General features: G+C 57.0%; 1 protein-coding gene across 5 annotated transcripts; it reads right to left on the bottom strand.

The window, feature by feature from the left end:
• Positions 1-7,513: 7,513 nt before the first annotated feature.
• On the bottom strand, positions 7,514-14,744 carry TMEM235 (transmembrane protein 235). Of its 5 annotated transcripts, XM_054537447.2 has the most exons (7): positions 14,555-14,744; positions 13,104-13,184; positions 12,929-13,012; positions 12,346-12,480; positions 10,280-10,393; positions 9,851-9,937; positions 7,514-7,802 (listed from the first exon to the last, which is right to left on the bottom strand). In XM_054537447.2, exons 1-7 carry the CDS (start codon positions 14,742-14,744, stop codon positions 7,549-7,551), a joined length of 945 nt encoding a protein of 314 aa, XP_054393422.2. In that variant the 3' UTR covers positions 7,514-7,548. The 5 variants fall into 5 exon arrangements, with proteins under 5 accessions (XP_054393422.2, XP_054393423.2, XP_054393424.2 ...); XM_054537448.2 differs by lacking the exon at positions 9,851-9,937 and having other exon boundaries at positions 10,280-10,342; XM_054537449.2 differs by lacking the exons at positions 9,851-9,937; positions 10,280-10,393; positions 12,929-13,012.
• Between the last annotated feature and the right edge of the window lie 580 nt (positions 14,745-15,324).

The raw sequence follows: 15,324 nt of genomic DNA, 5'->3' as shown, positions 1-15,324 counted from the left end.
GTCCCAGCTACCCAGGAGGCTGAGGGTGGGAGGATCACTTGAGCCCAGGAGTTCAAGGCTGCAGTGAACTGTGATCATGCCACTGCACTCCAGCCTGGATGACAGAGCGAGACCTGTCTCTAAAATAATAAATAAATAGCTTGAGTGTGGTGGCTCATGCCTGTAATCCCAGCACTTTGGGAGGCCGAGGTGGGTGGATCACTTGAGATCAGGAGTTTGAGACCAGCCTAGCCAACATGGTGAAACTCCATCTCTACTAAAAATACAAAAATTAGCTGGGCATGGTGGCACACACCTGTAATCCCAGATACTCTGGAGGCTGAGGCAGGAGAATCGCTTGAACCTGGGAGGCAGAGGTTGCAGTTAGCCAAGACTGCGCCACTGCACTCCAGCTTGGGTGACAGTGAGACTCTGTCTCAAAATTAATTAATTAATTAATTAATTAAATATTCTAGGCTGGGTGTGGTGGCTCATGCTTGTAATCCCAGCATTTTGGGAGTCTGAGGCAGGCAGATTGCTTGAACCCAGGAGTTTGAAACCAGCCTGGGCAACATGGCAAAACCCTGTTTCTACTTCAGAGTACAAAAATTAGCCAGGTGTGGCACCTGTAGACCCAGCTACATGGGAGACTGAGGTGGGAGGATTGCTTGAAACTCCCAGGAGGTGGAGGTTGCAGTGAGCTAAGATTGTGCCACTGCATTCCAGCTTGGGTGACACAGAGAGACCCCATCTCAAAAAAATAAAAAATAAAATATTCAAGGAATTATAAGGCAAGATAAAAAAATTTGGCAGGAATCTTGAAACTATAAGAAGGCCACATGAAAATTCTAGAACTGAAAAATACGATAACTTAAGAACTCAGTAGATAGGTTTAATAGTAGATGAGACACAGCTGGAGAGAGAATTAGTGAAGAGGGAGATAAATCAAGAGAAAATATCCAGATAAACAAAAGATGGTTCTTTGAAAAGAGTAATACAATTGATAAACCTCTAATGAGACTGATCAAGAACAAGAGAAAGGAAGTATAAATGACTTGTGATAATGGCTGGGCACGGTGGCTCATGCCTGTAATCCCAGCACTTTGGGAGGCCGAGGAGGGCAGATCACCTGAGGTCAGGAGTTCAAGACCAGCCTGACCAACGTGGAGAAACCCCGTCTCTACTAAAAATACAAAATTAGCCAGGCATGATGGCGCGTGCCTGTAATCCCAGCTACTTGGGAGGCTGAGGCAGGAGAATCACTTGAACCCGGGAGGCGGAGGTTGCAGTGAGCCAAGATTGCGCCATTGCACTCCAGCCTGGGCAACAAGAGCGAAACTCCATCTCGAGTAAATAAATAAATAAATAACTTGTGATAATATTAAAAAGAATAAAGAGGCTGGGCACAGTGGCTCATGCCTGTAATCCCAGCACTTTGGCAGGCTGAGGCAGGTGGATCACCTGAGGTCAGTAGTTTGAGACCAGCCTGGTCAATATAGCAAACCCTGTCTCTACTAAAAATACAAAAAAGTATCCAGGCCTGGTGGCGCGCGCCTGTAATCCCAGCTACTCAGGGGGGCTGAAGCAGAAGAAGTGCTTGAACCCAGGAGGCAGAGGTTGCAGTGAGCCGAGATCCCACCACTGCACTTCAGCCTGGGCAAGAAAGTGAGACTCCATCTCAAAAAAAAAAAAAGAAAAAGACAATAAAAATTACCTATATTTTTATCATCCAAGAATAACTATTAATATTTTTGTCTATTTCATTCTGGATATGTATATATGTATATAAATCTCTCTGTGTGTGTGTGTGTGTGTGTATTAAAGAGGGGAGGTATACAGTCACATCAGTGCTTTAGAAAGCCCTTATTAGGAATCCCAGAAGGAGGATTGGTTTTAGAATGGTAAAGTAGAGACTTTAGCTTAAGAGTGTCAACTTCGAGACCCCAAGAAGAGGTGGTTAAGAAGCTGCCAGGAATATAAGCACAGAGCTCAGGAGAGGGCCTGGACTAGAGGAAGAGCTACGAGAAACCACAGCATGGGCTGGGCGCAGTGGCTCACACCTGTAATCCCAGCACTTAGGGAGGCTGAGGTGGGTGGATCACCTGAGATCAGGAATTCAAGACCAGCCTGACCAACATGGAGAAACCCCATCTCTACTAAAAATACAAAATTAGCTGGGTGTGGTGGCGCATACCTGTAATCCCAGTTACTCAGGAGGCTGAGGCAGGAGAATCACTTGAACCCGGGAGGCGGACTTTGCAGTGAGCTGAGATCACGCCATTGCACTCCAGCCTGGGCACCAGAAAACAGAGTGAAACTCCGTCTCAAGAAAGGAACGAAAGAAAGAGAGAAGGGAGGGAGGGAGGGAAGGGAAGGAAAGGAGGGAGGGAGGGAGGGGATGGTAGAAATCTTGGACTGCAGTGAGTGTAAGGGGAGAAGAGTCCATGTCGCAGGCAAAGGGGAGTCTCCCTCTGTCCCTGCGTCTCTTAGAAGAATCCAGATCCATACTGTGGAAGATCCAGTATACAGGAGTTCCCAGGGCCCCAAAACTGCTCTCCTGTGCTTGAGAAGGTGGTAACTCAGAGAATCAAAAGAAAGCCAACAACTCTCATGCCTATAATCCCAGCACTTTAGGAGGCCGAGGCGGGTGGATCACCTGAGGTCAGAAGTTCAAGACCAGCCTGGCCAACATGGAGAAACCCCGTCTGTACCAAAAGCGCAAAAATCAGCAAGGCGTGGTGGCCAGTGCCTGTAATCCCAGCTACTCAGGAGGCTGAGGCAGGAGAATCGCTTGAACCCGGGGGGCGGAGGTTGCGGTGAGCTGAGATCGCGCCACTGCACTCCAGCCTGGGTGACAAGAGCGAGACTCCGTCTCAAAGAAAAAAAAAAAAGAAGGCCGGGAACGGTGGCTCACGCCTGTAATCCCAGCACTTTGGGAGGCCAAGGCGGGCGGATCATGAGGTCAGGAGATCGAGACCATCCTGGCTAACACAATGAAACCCCGTCTCTACTAAAAAAAATACAAAAATTAGCCGGGCATGGTGGCGGGCACCTGTAGTCCCAGCTACTCGGGAGGCTGAGGCAGGAGAATGGCATGAACCTGGGAGGTGGAGCTGCGGTGAGCAGAGATCACGCCACTGCACTCCAGCCTGGGCGATAGAGCAAGACTCCGTCTCAAAAAAAAAAAAAAAAGAAGAAGAAGAAGAAAGCCAGTAACTCTAAGCCCCTGTAATTCCATGTCTCCCTTACTGCCCTGTCTGGGACAAGCACCAGCAAAAGCGCATTATGTTGGTTATCCATTGCTGCATAACAAATGACCCCAAAACATAGTGCCTTAAAGCAACAATCATTATTTCCTGTAGCACTGTGGGTTAGGAATTGGAGAGTGAGCTGGGTGTGGTGGCTCACGCACACCTGTAGTCAATCCCAGCACTTTGGAAGGCCGGGGCAGGTGGACAGCTTGAGCCCAGAAGTTTGAGACCAGCCTGGCCAACATGGTGAAACTCCGTCTCTGCAAAAACAAAAAGTAGCCAGGTGGCCGGGTGTGGTGGCTCACGTCTGTAATCCCAGCACTTTAGGAGGCCGAGGCGTGGGGTATCGCCTGAGGTCAGGAGTGGGAGATCAGCCTGGCCAACATGGTAAAACCCCATCTCTACTAAAAATACAAAAATCAGCCAGGCACGGTAGCACGTACCTGTAATCCCAGCTACTTGGGAGGCTAAGGCAGGAGAATCGCTTGAACTCGGGAGGCAGAGGTTGCAGTGAGCCAAGATCGCACCACTGCACTCCAGACTGGGCGACAGAGCAAAAACTCCGTCTCAAAAAAAAAAAAAAAAAGTAACCAAGCCTGGTGGCTCACACCTGTGGTCCCAGCTACTTGAGAGGCTGAGGTGGGAGGATCACTTGAGCCCAGGAGGGCCATGCCTCAGTGAGCCGAGATGGAGCCACTGCTCTCCAGCCTAGGTGACAGAGTGAGACCCTGTCTCAAAAAAAAAAGGGGGAGAGGCGGAATTTGGGAGTGGCTTACAGCTGGAAAGTTCTGGTTTGGAGTTTCTCAAGAGGTTTCAGTCAAGACATCAGTGAGAACTACATTATCTGAATAATCCTCTCGCAGGTGGTGTGCTCACACAGCTGACACGCTGCTGCTGCTGTTGGCAGAGGCCTCAGTCCTGTCCATGTGAGCATCTCCTCAGGGCTTCCTGAGTATCTTCACAGTCTGAGGACTTACTTCCCCTAGGGTGAGCAGTCTGAGACCGAGGCAGAAGCTGCCTTTTTATGACCTCCTCACACACTGGTGCTTCCTACTTGACACCCAAGTCAGCTCTGACTCAGTGTGGTAAGGCCTACAGAGGGGTGAGCACCAGGAGATGAGGACAGATGGGGGCTCTCTTGTGGGCTGCCTACTGCATTTATAAATGCCGGTTGGGCATAGGGCCTGAGTTGATGAGAGGCCCCTGTCCTCACAGAGGTCAGGCCCCTGGCAGGGGCACCTACCAGGTGGTGCAGATAAACATGCCAGAGTGGGATGCCAGTGGGCCCAGGACCTGGCAGAGCTGGGCCATCCCTGGAGAAAGGGCTTTGCTGTGGCGAGAGGAGCAAGAGCCTTCAATGCTGGGGGAAGGGCCTCTGAGTCGGCTCGTTTCTGGCACGCACACACGCTTGCTCACACACACACACAGAACACCTCTGGATGGACAGACGTGCGCACAGCTGGTGACAGTGTTAACTCGCCTTTGTGCTGTTTGTGACACACGGGAATGTGTTACCTATTTTGAAAAGTTCTAAGAAAAATCGAAGAAAGAGGCCCACTTGGGCCAGTGGATCCAACCGTGGGAACCACCTTTGAAGCGGATTTGGTGCACAGGCTCTCTCCTCTTGCTGTAAACAACGCAGCACCATTTGAGCCTGATGTCATGTTGTCTATTCTGGGTGACCTTGAACCATGCACTGTCTCTTCCCTGGGAGGCACTCATCTGCCTCCTAATCACAGCTGCAAAGCCTGACACTCAGAGAACCATGAACACAGACAGAACCCTTGGGCCAATCGCTGTGGAGACTAGCCAGAGAGTGAGGGAGTTAACTGGCCATTCAGAGGGTGAGGAACACTGACTGGCCAATCAGAGAGTGTGGGGCATCAACTGGCCAGAGTGGAGTCAACTAGCCAATCAGAGGGTGAGGGATGTGGCTGGCCAATCAGAGTGAAGGAGTTGACTAGCCAATCAGAGCATGAGGGAGTCCACTAGCCAACCAGAGGGTGAGGGTCGGCCAATCAGAGGGTGAGGGTTGTGGCTGGCCAATGAGAGAGTGAAGAAGTTACCTGGCCTGGCTAAGTTCCGCACCCCTCAGAACACGTGGAGGCAAGGTGGGCAGGTCTGTTCTGGAAGAGAAGGGGCAAGCAGCACACCCTCCCCGCCACACACACTCTCTGGGAACTCTGGTGGTCCCAGCAGCCCCTCCTCGGTGTGTCTTCCCCAGTGTCCTATCCCCAGAGCCCAAGCCTATCTGCTGTGAGAGGTCTGAAGTTAGGCTCACACCCCTGGATTCCCAGCAAACCCCCAGGAGAAGCCTCCTCAGCAGCAGCTGGGGGCCAGGAGGAGGAGAAGAGTCCCCCACACCTTTCCTCCCAAGCTGAGAGGACATGCCCGCGAAGCCAGCCCCCATTTCCAACACGGAGACCCAGGCCGCCCTCCCCACTCCCTGTGCTGATCTGGGAATAAGAAGTAGGCTTGTGTATCTGCAGATGACTTCACAGTGGACACACACACGTGCACACACGCTCTCAGAACACCTCTGGATGGACAGACAGACGCGCACAGCTGGTGACAGTGTTTGCTCACCTTTGTACTGTTTATGACAGACGGGCATGTGTTACCTATTTTGAAAAGTTCTAAGAAAAATAAAAGGCGTATACTGCACACAGCACAAGTGATTTACGTAAGGACAAATTGGCACAATGGTCCCACGTGGGATGGTAAACGTTCAAACACCAGGAGGAAGAGGAGGCCCCGCTTACCCCCCAGATTTGTCCTCACTGGGCCCCAACAAAACTGTGCCACCCCCTCGAGCCCCCAGGAGCTTCCTTAACCTTTGAATCAATAAACGGACCTAGGGGTGTGGCAGGGTGGAGGAAAATCAAGCTACGAGAGGCTGCCACCTTCCCCAGCACACCTCTCAAGACTCGGGAAGGGCCCCCAAACCCCAAACGGGGCCGTTTAGTGCTTCCACGTGTTGCACAGGCCCTGGGAACCCTTCTCCTGCAGCCGCCTCAACTGTCCATCTGCATAACGGTGAGCATGCCCCAGGCTTTGTGGCCCGAGGGGACTCAAGTGTGTGCTGGCCACCCCTCTTCTCACCTGTCTTTCCGTGGGACCGGCAGTGGGCCCGTGGGACCGGCAATGGGCCCGCGGGACCGGCAGTGGGCCTGCGGTCCTGGGCCTGCAAGCTGAGCCCCTCCCAACCTGGGGTTCTGCCTTCTGTTTAACAAGCCTGCATCCCAAACTCCAGGCCCAGCCCTGCGCCACCCTAGGCAGCCCTGGCCCCTGTGGTCAAGAAACCCCCTCAGCCAGGCCCCCTTTGAGGCAGGCAAGGAGTGGCCCCAAACTCCTCCACCATGGCATGACACCCCCACCCCACCCTTCTGGGACTTCCATCTCTGCCAGCTCAGTGTGCCCACCAGGGCACTCACAATGGCATACCTCCCCCTGGGTTGCTGCAGAGAGGAAGGGTCGGGGGCCGGAAGCAGCAGCAGCCTGTGCCAGGACAAGGCCAGAGATCTGGGCGCCTGCTCTTCCTGGAAGCGCTCAGTGAAAAGTACCTAGCAGGCTTGAAAACAAGGGAGGGGGCGGAGGGGCACATCTGGGTCGCTCAGCTCCTCGCCCCCCACCCCTGCCAATCGGAGGGGCTCTCGGGCCCTCTCATCAGCCTCTTCTCCACCCAGCCTGCCCTCCGGGGAGAGCGGCAGAACAGAGGCCAGGGAGGCCTTGGCTTGAGACGGCATCTCTCTGGCACCAGGCGATCTGGGTGGGTCCCTCTGCCGCTCTGGGCCTCAGTCTCCCCCTCTGTAAAATGGATAAAGGGTATTAGCCATTGAGTAGGGCCATTGCGGGACTGGAGAGCAGCACGGAGCCCAGCCCCGCGGCATTTAACAGACACCTGCTTTTCTCCCAGGTCCCTAGGAATGGGGGCAGCAGTGGCTCACTAGCCTGCTGCGGGAGGGGCGAGTTCAGGCCACACCCTTGAGAGGCGCCCTACCCAACTCTGCCACTCAGCCTGTGTCACCTGGGCCGCTTACTTCCTCTTTCTGGACTGGCTCTTCTCATCTCTAAGAGGCGGTTGAACCAGTTAGTCCCTAACGAGCCTGAGCCTGCCGGGGCAGGGGAGCCTCCCCAAATATCTACGGAGAAACATGAGGAGCTGGATTCTTGGCTCTGCCCTCCACCCCTTGTCACCCCCTGCTCCCTTCCTGGCCAGGACCGCAGCCAGGCCCAGAGAAGGGATTCCCAGACTCTCAAGGAGCCCTGGCCCTGACCGCCCAATCCCGGGAGGTGCAAAGGGAAACCCAGCCCCCTCTCACCTCCCTCCCACCTGCTGGGGACTCAGATGACCACAGAGTGGGGGGCTCAGGCTGAGGGTCTGGGCAGCTGAGAGCAGCAGGGTTCCGCTGAATGCCTCCAAGGCACAGGAGCCCCAGGCCAGGGCCATGGACCAGCCGAAGCTGACGCGGATGCCCTGCACGTGCTGCGGGCCATACTGCCGCGCCGTCTCCACAAAGGCCAGGTGCGAGTAGCTGATGTAGATGCTGACCCCCGCCAGTGTCAGGACACCTAGGGGAGAGATGGGGAGGGCAGCTGCTCGGTGTCTGCTCTGGCGGGCCCAGGCCCAGGTGGTCCTGCAGACATGGCCTCAGCATCCCCGGCCCCGCTGGCATTCAGGCAGAGCTGCAGGCAGCACACCGCCCTTCCTGTCCTGGTTAGCCCTGCTTGGCTGTCAACCTGGCCACCTGTCCCAGACACCACCTCCTGCTTGGGGTCGGACAGGGCTAAAGGTAATCAACTACATTTGGGGGAGTGGAGCTTTAAGAGGCTCCAATTCAGTCCTCAAACCCCAGAGACCTCATCCCACAAAGCCTCCTGCAAACAGTGCCACCTGCCCCTCAACATGGTTCCCACTCACATAACTGCCCCCCCCACACCCTGTACCCTCCATGGCCCCCAGCACACACATGCACATACACACACACACCTACACAAACACATTCACACACATTCACACACACACACACAGCCATGGCCTCTGCTGGCAGCAGGGTTGCCCGGTGCTCTGATCAGAGTGAGTCCCTGCCCTGCACCCCTGCCTCCTCTTCCTCACACCTTTGCCCTCCCTACCTCTGGGGCTAACGTCCCTCTCCCTCTGACTCCCCTTCCAGAGCCCCCCTGTCCTCCCAGCTCTGAGTTTCAGGCCCTTCCCCAGGGGAGGATGCCTGCCCTGGGCCCTCCTCGCTCCTCCCACCCGCCCTCCACATGGTTAAAGCTGTTGTCAAAGGAATGAAGCCGGGCTTTGCACAGGGTGGCAGGCACCAGGCTTCATCCGGCAGTTCAGGGTCCAGCAAAGAGCTGGGTAGGGGACTCGGCCCATGCCTCCAGGGCATTTTCCTGTCCACTGGGCTTGGAGGAACCAGCCCGGAGTGGCACCCTTTTCCCACAGCTTCAGGCTGATGAGAAAGCCTGTCCTTGGTGCCGACTGTAGGGAATGTTAGCCCGGGGGGCAGGTGTCCCTGATTTCCCCATAGGCACTTCCTGGGTGCACAGGGTCCCCTCTGGGCACTGCCCAGGCGAAAGAAGGCAACTGACCCAAGCTGACGTTCAGGGCCAGGTCTGGATCTCACTGGTGCCCAGTGAAGGGGCACAACCCAGCCTGGTCTTCTGTGATTCCTCCTGGGAACCAAACTTGGGGAGAAGAAGGCATGGGGAGACCGAGGGAGAGAGGACACATGGATGCCTGCCCGGCTGGGCAGCGTAGCAACAGAAATTATGGGTTTAATTTGGGGAAGAATGTGAAGCCAAATTGAATGAAGCGGGCCCTGGAAGAAGCAGGGGCGGGGGTCAGCCCCCAGCAGCGGGGGCTGACTGTGCGGCAGGAGGTGCCTGTCTCTGCCTGCAGCACTGGCCGCAGCTGCAGCCCAAGGCCCCACTTGCTGGCAGGCCGCCCCACCAGCTGAGCCCTCTCCAAACACCAGCTGCCTCCTGTAGCCTGGCCGAGGACACGGCCTTTCTCCCAAAATGAAGGTGAAGAGTAAGCTCCCGAACTGGGACCTGAAGCGCCTCACAACTCCCTGGTGATGGGGCCCAGGCTCAGCTCCTGGCAGACCTCCTTCTCAGCCTACCACCTCCTAAAGAGGCCCCAGTGGCTGGCACCTGCAACCTCGAGCTGGGAAACTCTAAAGGACTCTGTCACTGCAGGCCCTGTCGGTCCCCCAGGCCCCCCATGATCCTGTCTCAGGGAAGGACACCCAGTCGATCTGGGGCCCTCCATCTCCCTCCCCCTCCTTGCAGTGCTAGTGAGGGGTGAAGGCTGAGCTGACCCTAGGCAGGTGCCTTTGGTGTGACATCCTGAGAGCCCTCTGTGCTTCGGCCCACAGCTGACCCTCATTTTAGGATGGAGGCTCCCTCTGCCTGGGGAGGCTGGAGTCGCAGTGGAACCCCCACCCATCCACCAGCTACCTCCAGCCCCTCCGCCCCCTAGCCGGTGCCTTCACTCCCGGGCACAATGCAGAGGGTCCGTGTCCCTGTAAGTTCTTCCAGTTACAATCCCAACCCAATTACTCCCGTCGCCGGCTCCCTGAGGTCCTCTTAATTGGATTTTGAACACTCACAGATGGGCTGCAGGGTCGGGTCATTTGGATTCTTCCTGATTTCATTGTCTAGAGGAGACCTTGACTTCAATGTCGTTCTCATGTGGCCTGTGGCCAACACCAAGGCTGCTGGTTTCCCCAGTCTCTGCACCCAATTGGGCTTCCTCAGTGACAGAGGCCTCCCAGAGAAACAGGGAGGGTGCCCCCAGCCCTGGATGGTCTGCTCCTTATGACCACAGCCTTGACAGTGGAGCTGGCCTGAGACACCAGGGCCTGGCTCGGGCCTAGCCTTGGTTGACAGGGGCGGCAGAGGACAGACTGTCAGGAGCCCCCAGTCCACCTTCTGCAACAGCCAGTGCTGGGCAGTTGGTGGAAACTGAGGAGACAGCACCAGCGGGGGTGAAGGGGGAGCCCAGGCCCTCGGCCCTCTCCAGGCCTCAGACTTCTCACCTGCAGCTGGGACTGGGGAGCCTTCGGAGGAGCGCTTGGCCAGCACTCGGCATGTAGTCGGAGCTGGAACCACGTCAGCGGATGGGTGGTTACCGGTTACAGTCTCAGCCTGTGCTGGGGTCAGAGCTGAGGCCTCTGGTGCCCCGTCGCACCTGCCTTCATGCCTGGCCCTGCCTCTCCCTGAGCCCTTGCTCCTCCCAGGACAGTATGGGAAGGAGAAGGGTGTGGTGAGGGGCTGGCCCCAGGCCCCCCTGCATGATCTGACCCAGCAGAGCAGGTCCTGGGGTTGCCCTGGAGGCCCTCATGCCCCCCACACCAAGAAGCTTGGACCTTGGTGCTCCTCTGTGTGCCAGGCTCTGACCCACAACCAGAAGCCCTGCTCCTATCACGGTGCTAGGGTTTGGTGTCCCGGCCCGAATTGCATGTGGGATGGTAATCCTCAGTGTTGGAGGGGGGCCTGGTGGGAGATGACTGGATCATGGCGGTGGCTTCTCATGAATGGGTTACCACCATTTCACTTGGTGCTGTTCTCTGGATAGTGAGTGAGTTCTGAGATCTGGTTGTTTAAAAGTATGTAGCACCCAGGACCTGGCGCGGTGGCTCACGCCTATAATCCCAGCACTTTGGGAGGCTGAGGCAGGCGGATCACAAGGTCAGAAGATTGAGACCATCCTGGCTAACATGGTGAAACCCCGTCTCTACTAAAAATACAAAAAAATTAGCTGGGCATGGTGGCAGGCACCTGTAGTCCCAGCTACTTGGGAGGCTGAGACAGGAGAATGGCATGAACCCAGGAGGCAGAGCTTGCAGTGAGCCGAGATTGCACCACTGCACTCCAGCCTGGGAGACAGAGCGAGACTCCGTCTCAAAAAAAAAAAAAAAAAGTATGTAGCACCCAGCTGGGCACAGTGGCTCACACCTGTAATACCAGCACTTAGGGAGGCTGAGGCAGGTGGATTACCTGAGGTCAGGAGTTCGAGACCAGCCTTACCAACATGGAGAGACCCCGTCTGTACCAAAAATACAAAATTAGCTGGGTGTGGTGGCGCATGCCTGTAATCCCAGCTACTCAGGAGGCTGAGGCAGGAGAATTGCTTGAACCCAGGATACGGAGGTTGTAGTGAGCCAAGATCATGCGATTGCACTCCAGCCTGGGCAACAAGAGCGAAACTCCATCTCAAAAAAAAAAAAAAAAAAGAAAAGAAAAGGCTGGGCGCAGTGGCTCACGCTTGTAATCCCCGCACTTTGGGAGGCCGAGGCGGGTGGATCACGAGGTCAGGAGTTCGAGACCAGCCTAGACAACATGGTGAAACACCATCTCTACTAAAAATACAAAAATTAACTGGGTGTGGAGGTGCATACCTGTGATCCCAGCTACTCAGGAGGCTGAGACAGGAGAATAGCTTGAACCCGGGAGGCGAAAGTTGCAGTGAGCCAAGATTGTGCCACTGCACTCCAGCCTGGGCAACAGAGCGAGACTCCATCTCAAAAAAAAAAAAAAAAATTGTGTGTAACACCTCCCTACTCTCTTCCTCCTGTCCCAGCCATGTGAAATGCTGGCTCCCTGCCTTGACCTTCCGCCCGTGATTGTCATTTTCCTGAGGCCTCCCCAGAAGCCAAGCATCATGCTTCCTCTACAGCATGCAGAACCATTAGCCAATTAAACCTCTTTTCTTTATAAGCCTAGCTAATTTTTGTGTTTTTAGTAAAGATGGGGTTTCACCATGTTGGTCAGGCTGGTCTTGAACTCCTGACCTCAGATGATCCACCCACCTCAGCCACCCAAAGTGCTGGGATCACAGGCATGAGCCACTGCACCCGGCCTAAACCTCTTTTCTTTATAAATTACTCAGTCTCAGGCATTTCTTTATAGCAATGTGAGAACAAATACACATGGGTACCTTCTGGAACCACAAGGAGCTGCCTGCCACGGCTCCATCGCCAGGCTCAGCACCCGCCCAGAAGGGAGCAAGGGACGAGGGCAACAGGAGAGGCAGCACCCTACTCCCAGGACCTGTGGCCCAGCTCCCATCTTTGGAGCCACTCCCCCAGGGCCCCAGACTCACCCCCCAGCAGGAAGTAGCAGCCGGTGAAGAGCAGCAGAGGTGTGCTCTGGGCCAGGGAGCTGAGCAGGCCGCAGATCCAGCCGCACACGAGGACCAGGCTCAGGGGCAGGACCACCATGACTGCACGGTGCAGCACTGCAGAAAAGGGGGCTCGGGTGAGAATTCTGGTCCAGGTGGGCCCTTCAGTGCTTGTCTGCCAGAGGACAGTGACATGGTGCTTCATCTTCTCAGGAAAAGCGGCTGACACCCATCTCCGTGAAAACCACTGGACCCTCCCAGTGGCCCCATCTCACTCTGGCAGGGGCTTCCTAAGGCCGGGGGGGGAGGCGTCCCCAGAACCCTCCCAGTCCCCATCCCCAGGCCTCACATGTCCCCCAACCCGCCAGGTGGAAGGTGCCAGCCAGGTAGACAGCAGGCCATCTGGAAGAATCGAGTCCTAAATGGGGAGCCAGGAGTCTGCAGGGCCCGCAGGACCCAGCCGTGCTCGGAGCTGCCTGGCTTCCCCAACAACAAAGGGATGAGCCTTCGCCACTGAGAGGGAAACTGAGACAGGGGAAAACAGGACAGGCTGGGAGCCGGGCACCTGTGGTTAGGGACAGCAGCACAGCACTGGGACAGGTCTGCGTGGAAACGTCCTCTTGGAAACACAGGGGCGGTGGAAGCAGTGCTGCGGGATGGGGATGGAGATGGGGATGGCTGGGACCTGCCTTGCCTGAATATTTGGAAAGGATGGGGAGGTGGCCCCACCCAGGACTCACAGATGAGGTGCTGCACCGAGGCGGAGACGTCTAGGCTCTCACTGGCGAAAGGGTCGACCAGCGGGATGCAGCCGTTCTGCCCTGGGAAACAGAGGCCTGGAAGCCTGGGGCCTGGATGCTGTGGTGTACCCGGCAGCCTACCCAAGCCCAGGGGATATCCTGGCACCACAGGGCCCTGCTAGCTTCTCTCTCCTGCTGAAACTCGGGGCTGGGACTCCAAGTGGGATGAAAGGCCCGAGACCTTTCGCCTTGTTTATTTTCACGTGCAACTTATGCCTGCACAGATGCATGTTTAAAATTTCAAACGCTCCATGGAGACCCCCTCAGAGTCCCTCAGGCAGGGGTCCTTGTAATGTGTTTGTGTGTGGAACTCAGACTTTGCCTGAAAGGAAAAAGGTGTGTGCAAAACGGGCTCCTGGGAAGCCTCGCTCTGGAATCTTCCTGACTCGTGTCATGTGGACATACATACTCTCTGGTTCTCACACGCGTGCAGAGCCACCTGCATAGGCACATGTGTGTGCACACGTGCACAGAGGTGCATGTCAGGAGGTCTTTGGAGCACAGTTAGGCACAGTCTGTTGGATGGATAAACACATGGCTCCTAACTCCTCCCCAGTTGCCACCAGCACATGCGCACCACCTACACATGCACTCACTCATTTACTTGCCCACACACTCACATGCACACATATGCACACTGACATGCTCACACACACTCATATTCACATGCACACACAACTACACACACTCACACTCACACATTCATATTTACATACACAGCCAAGTGCTCACACATGTTCATGTTCAGCACGTGCACACATATTCAGATGCACACACATGCTCACTCACACACACATCCCTGCCGTGCCAGCCCTCGGCCTGTGCAGGGGAAGCTCCCCAGGCTGGCCCCAGCTCCGGAGGAGGGAGCTGGGGGGAATGAAGGGGGCCCTGTGGACCCTCCAGCCTGCTGGGATCCCCTTCTCTATCCCCGGACTCTTGAAGCCTCTGTATGCATTTGGAACCCCTGCCTCCGCGGCATCGGGAGGTGTGGGGTGAGCAGCTCTGACAGTGCCTGACAGGGAGGGGAACAAGGGGCTGCCAGGCCCAAACCCCGGGGAGCGTGATCAAGAAACAACCCCTGGGGACTTGGATGAGGCCCCCCAGCTACACACCTCGAGGCTTCCCTCCCCGACTCTCGCCCCACAGCCCCCTCCTCCGGCTGTGAGGGGCCCCGAACAGGGCTCCCTCCCTCCTGTAGCCCTTGGGTTGTCAGTTTTGGGGGGAGACGGAGGGTGATGGGGAGGGAGCTGAGAGACACCCTGGGGCAGAGCGGGATGCAAAGGAGGGGTCCTGGGAGGGGGTCTGGCGGGGCAACACGGGCAGGGCGGGGTTGGGGGGTGTCGGAGGGAAGAGGTCGCGGAGGGAGGAGGGCCGGCGGGGTGGCCGGTTACCTTCGCAGATGCGCCAGAGCCCCGAGTGCGAGAAGAGCAGCTCTGCGCGCCCGGGCCAGGCGCTGCCATTGCCGGCGTCCGCCACCTCCAGGATGTACCAGTAGTCGCTGGCGACCGCGGCGGCCAGGAGCGCGAAGCTGAGCAGCGCACCCAGGGCGGCGGCCAGGAGCAGCGGGCCCAGCCGGGCCATGGGGGCGGCCGGCGGGTGGGGACGGGTCGGGGGTAGCGGGGCCCCAGGGGCGGCGCGGGACGCTCGGAGCCGGGAGCCGGGGGACGGGGGGCGCTGGAGCCGGGGGGCGGGCGGGCTCGGGAGCGCCCGGCTCTTCTGAGCACGTCCCCGCTCCAGCCCGCACACTGGCCTCGCGGGTCCCCTGGGGTCGCAGGGAGATCGACCCCACCTCTCTGCGGTCGCCGAGCTCGCCCCTGGGGGAAGGGAGAGGAAGTCGGGAGCCGCGCGGCGAAACTGGGACCTGGGCTCCAATCCCAGCGTCCCCACGGGCTGGCCCCGGGTCCCTGGGCACGTTCCTTAATCTCCCTGAACCCCCGGCTCTTCAGCAGCCAAACGGGATGCACCTGCCTGGTAGGGCTGTGCACGGCTTGAGAGGAGGAGGGAGGATCCGCTAGAGACCGACCCCAGGAGGATGGCCGGCCAGGCAGCAGGACCACCCACCCGCGCTCCTGGAAGCATAGGAGCCTGGCATGGGCTGGCCCTGGGGTCCTGGTCTGTATCAGTCCTGAGGACCAACCAGACGGCATCCGGTGAAGTGCAG

Source organism: Pongo abelii, chromosome 19, assembly GCF_028885655.2.
Source record: "Pongo abelii isolate AG06213 chromosome 19, NHGRI_mPonAbe1-v2.0_pri, whole genome shotgun sequence".
Lineage (NCBI taxonomy): Eukaryota > Metazoa > Chordata > Mammalia > Primates > Hominidae > Pongo > Pongo abelii.
This window is presented reverse-complemented; position numbering and strand designations above follow the sequence as displayed.

Bases quoted from the DNA above. Each gene is read 5' to 3' on its own strand.
- TMEM235 (XM_054537447.2), bottom strand. From the start codon at position 14,744: ATGGCCCGGCTGGGCCCGCTGCTCCTGGCCGCCGCCCTGGGTGCGCTG. The intron at 13,185-14,554 runs GTAACCGGCCAC...TCTGTTTCCCAG, and splicing joins GCTCTGGCGCATCTGCGAAG to GGCAGAACGGCTGCATCCCG. The intron at 7,803-9,850 runs GTGAGTGTTCAA...TCTCTCCCCTAG, and splicing joins CCCGACCCTGCAGCCCATCT to GTGTCCTGACACTGGCGGGG.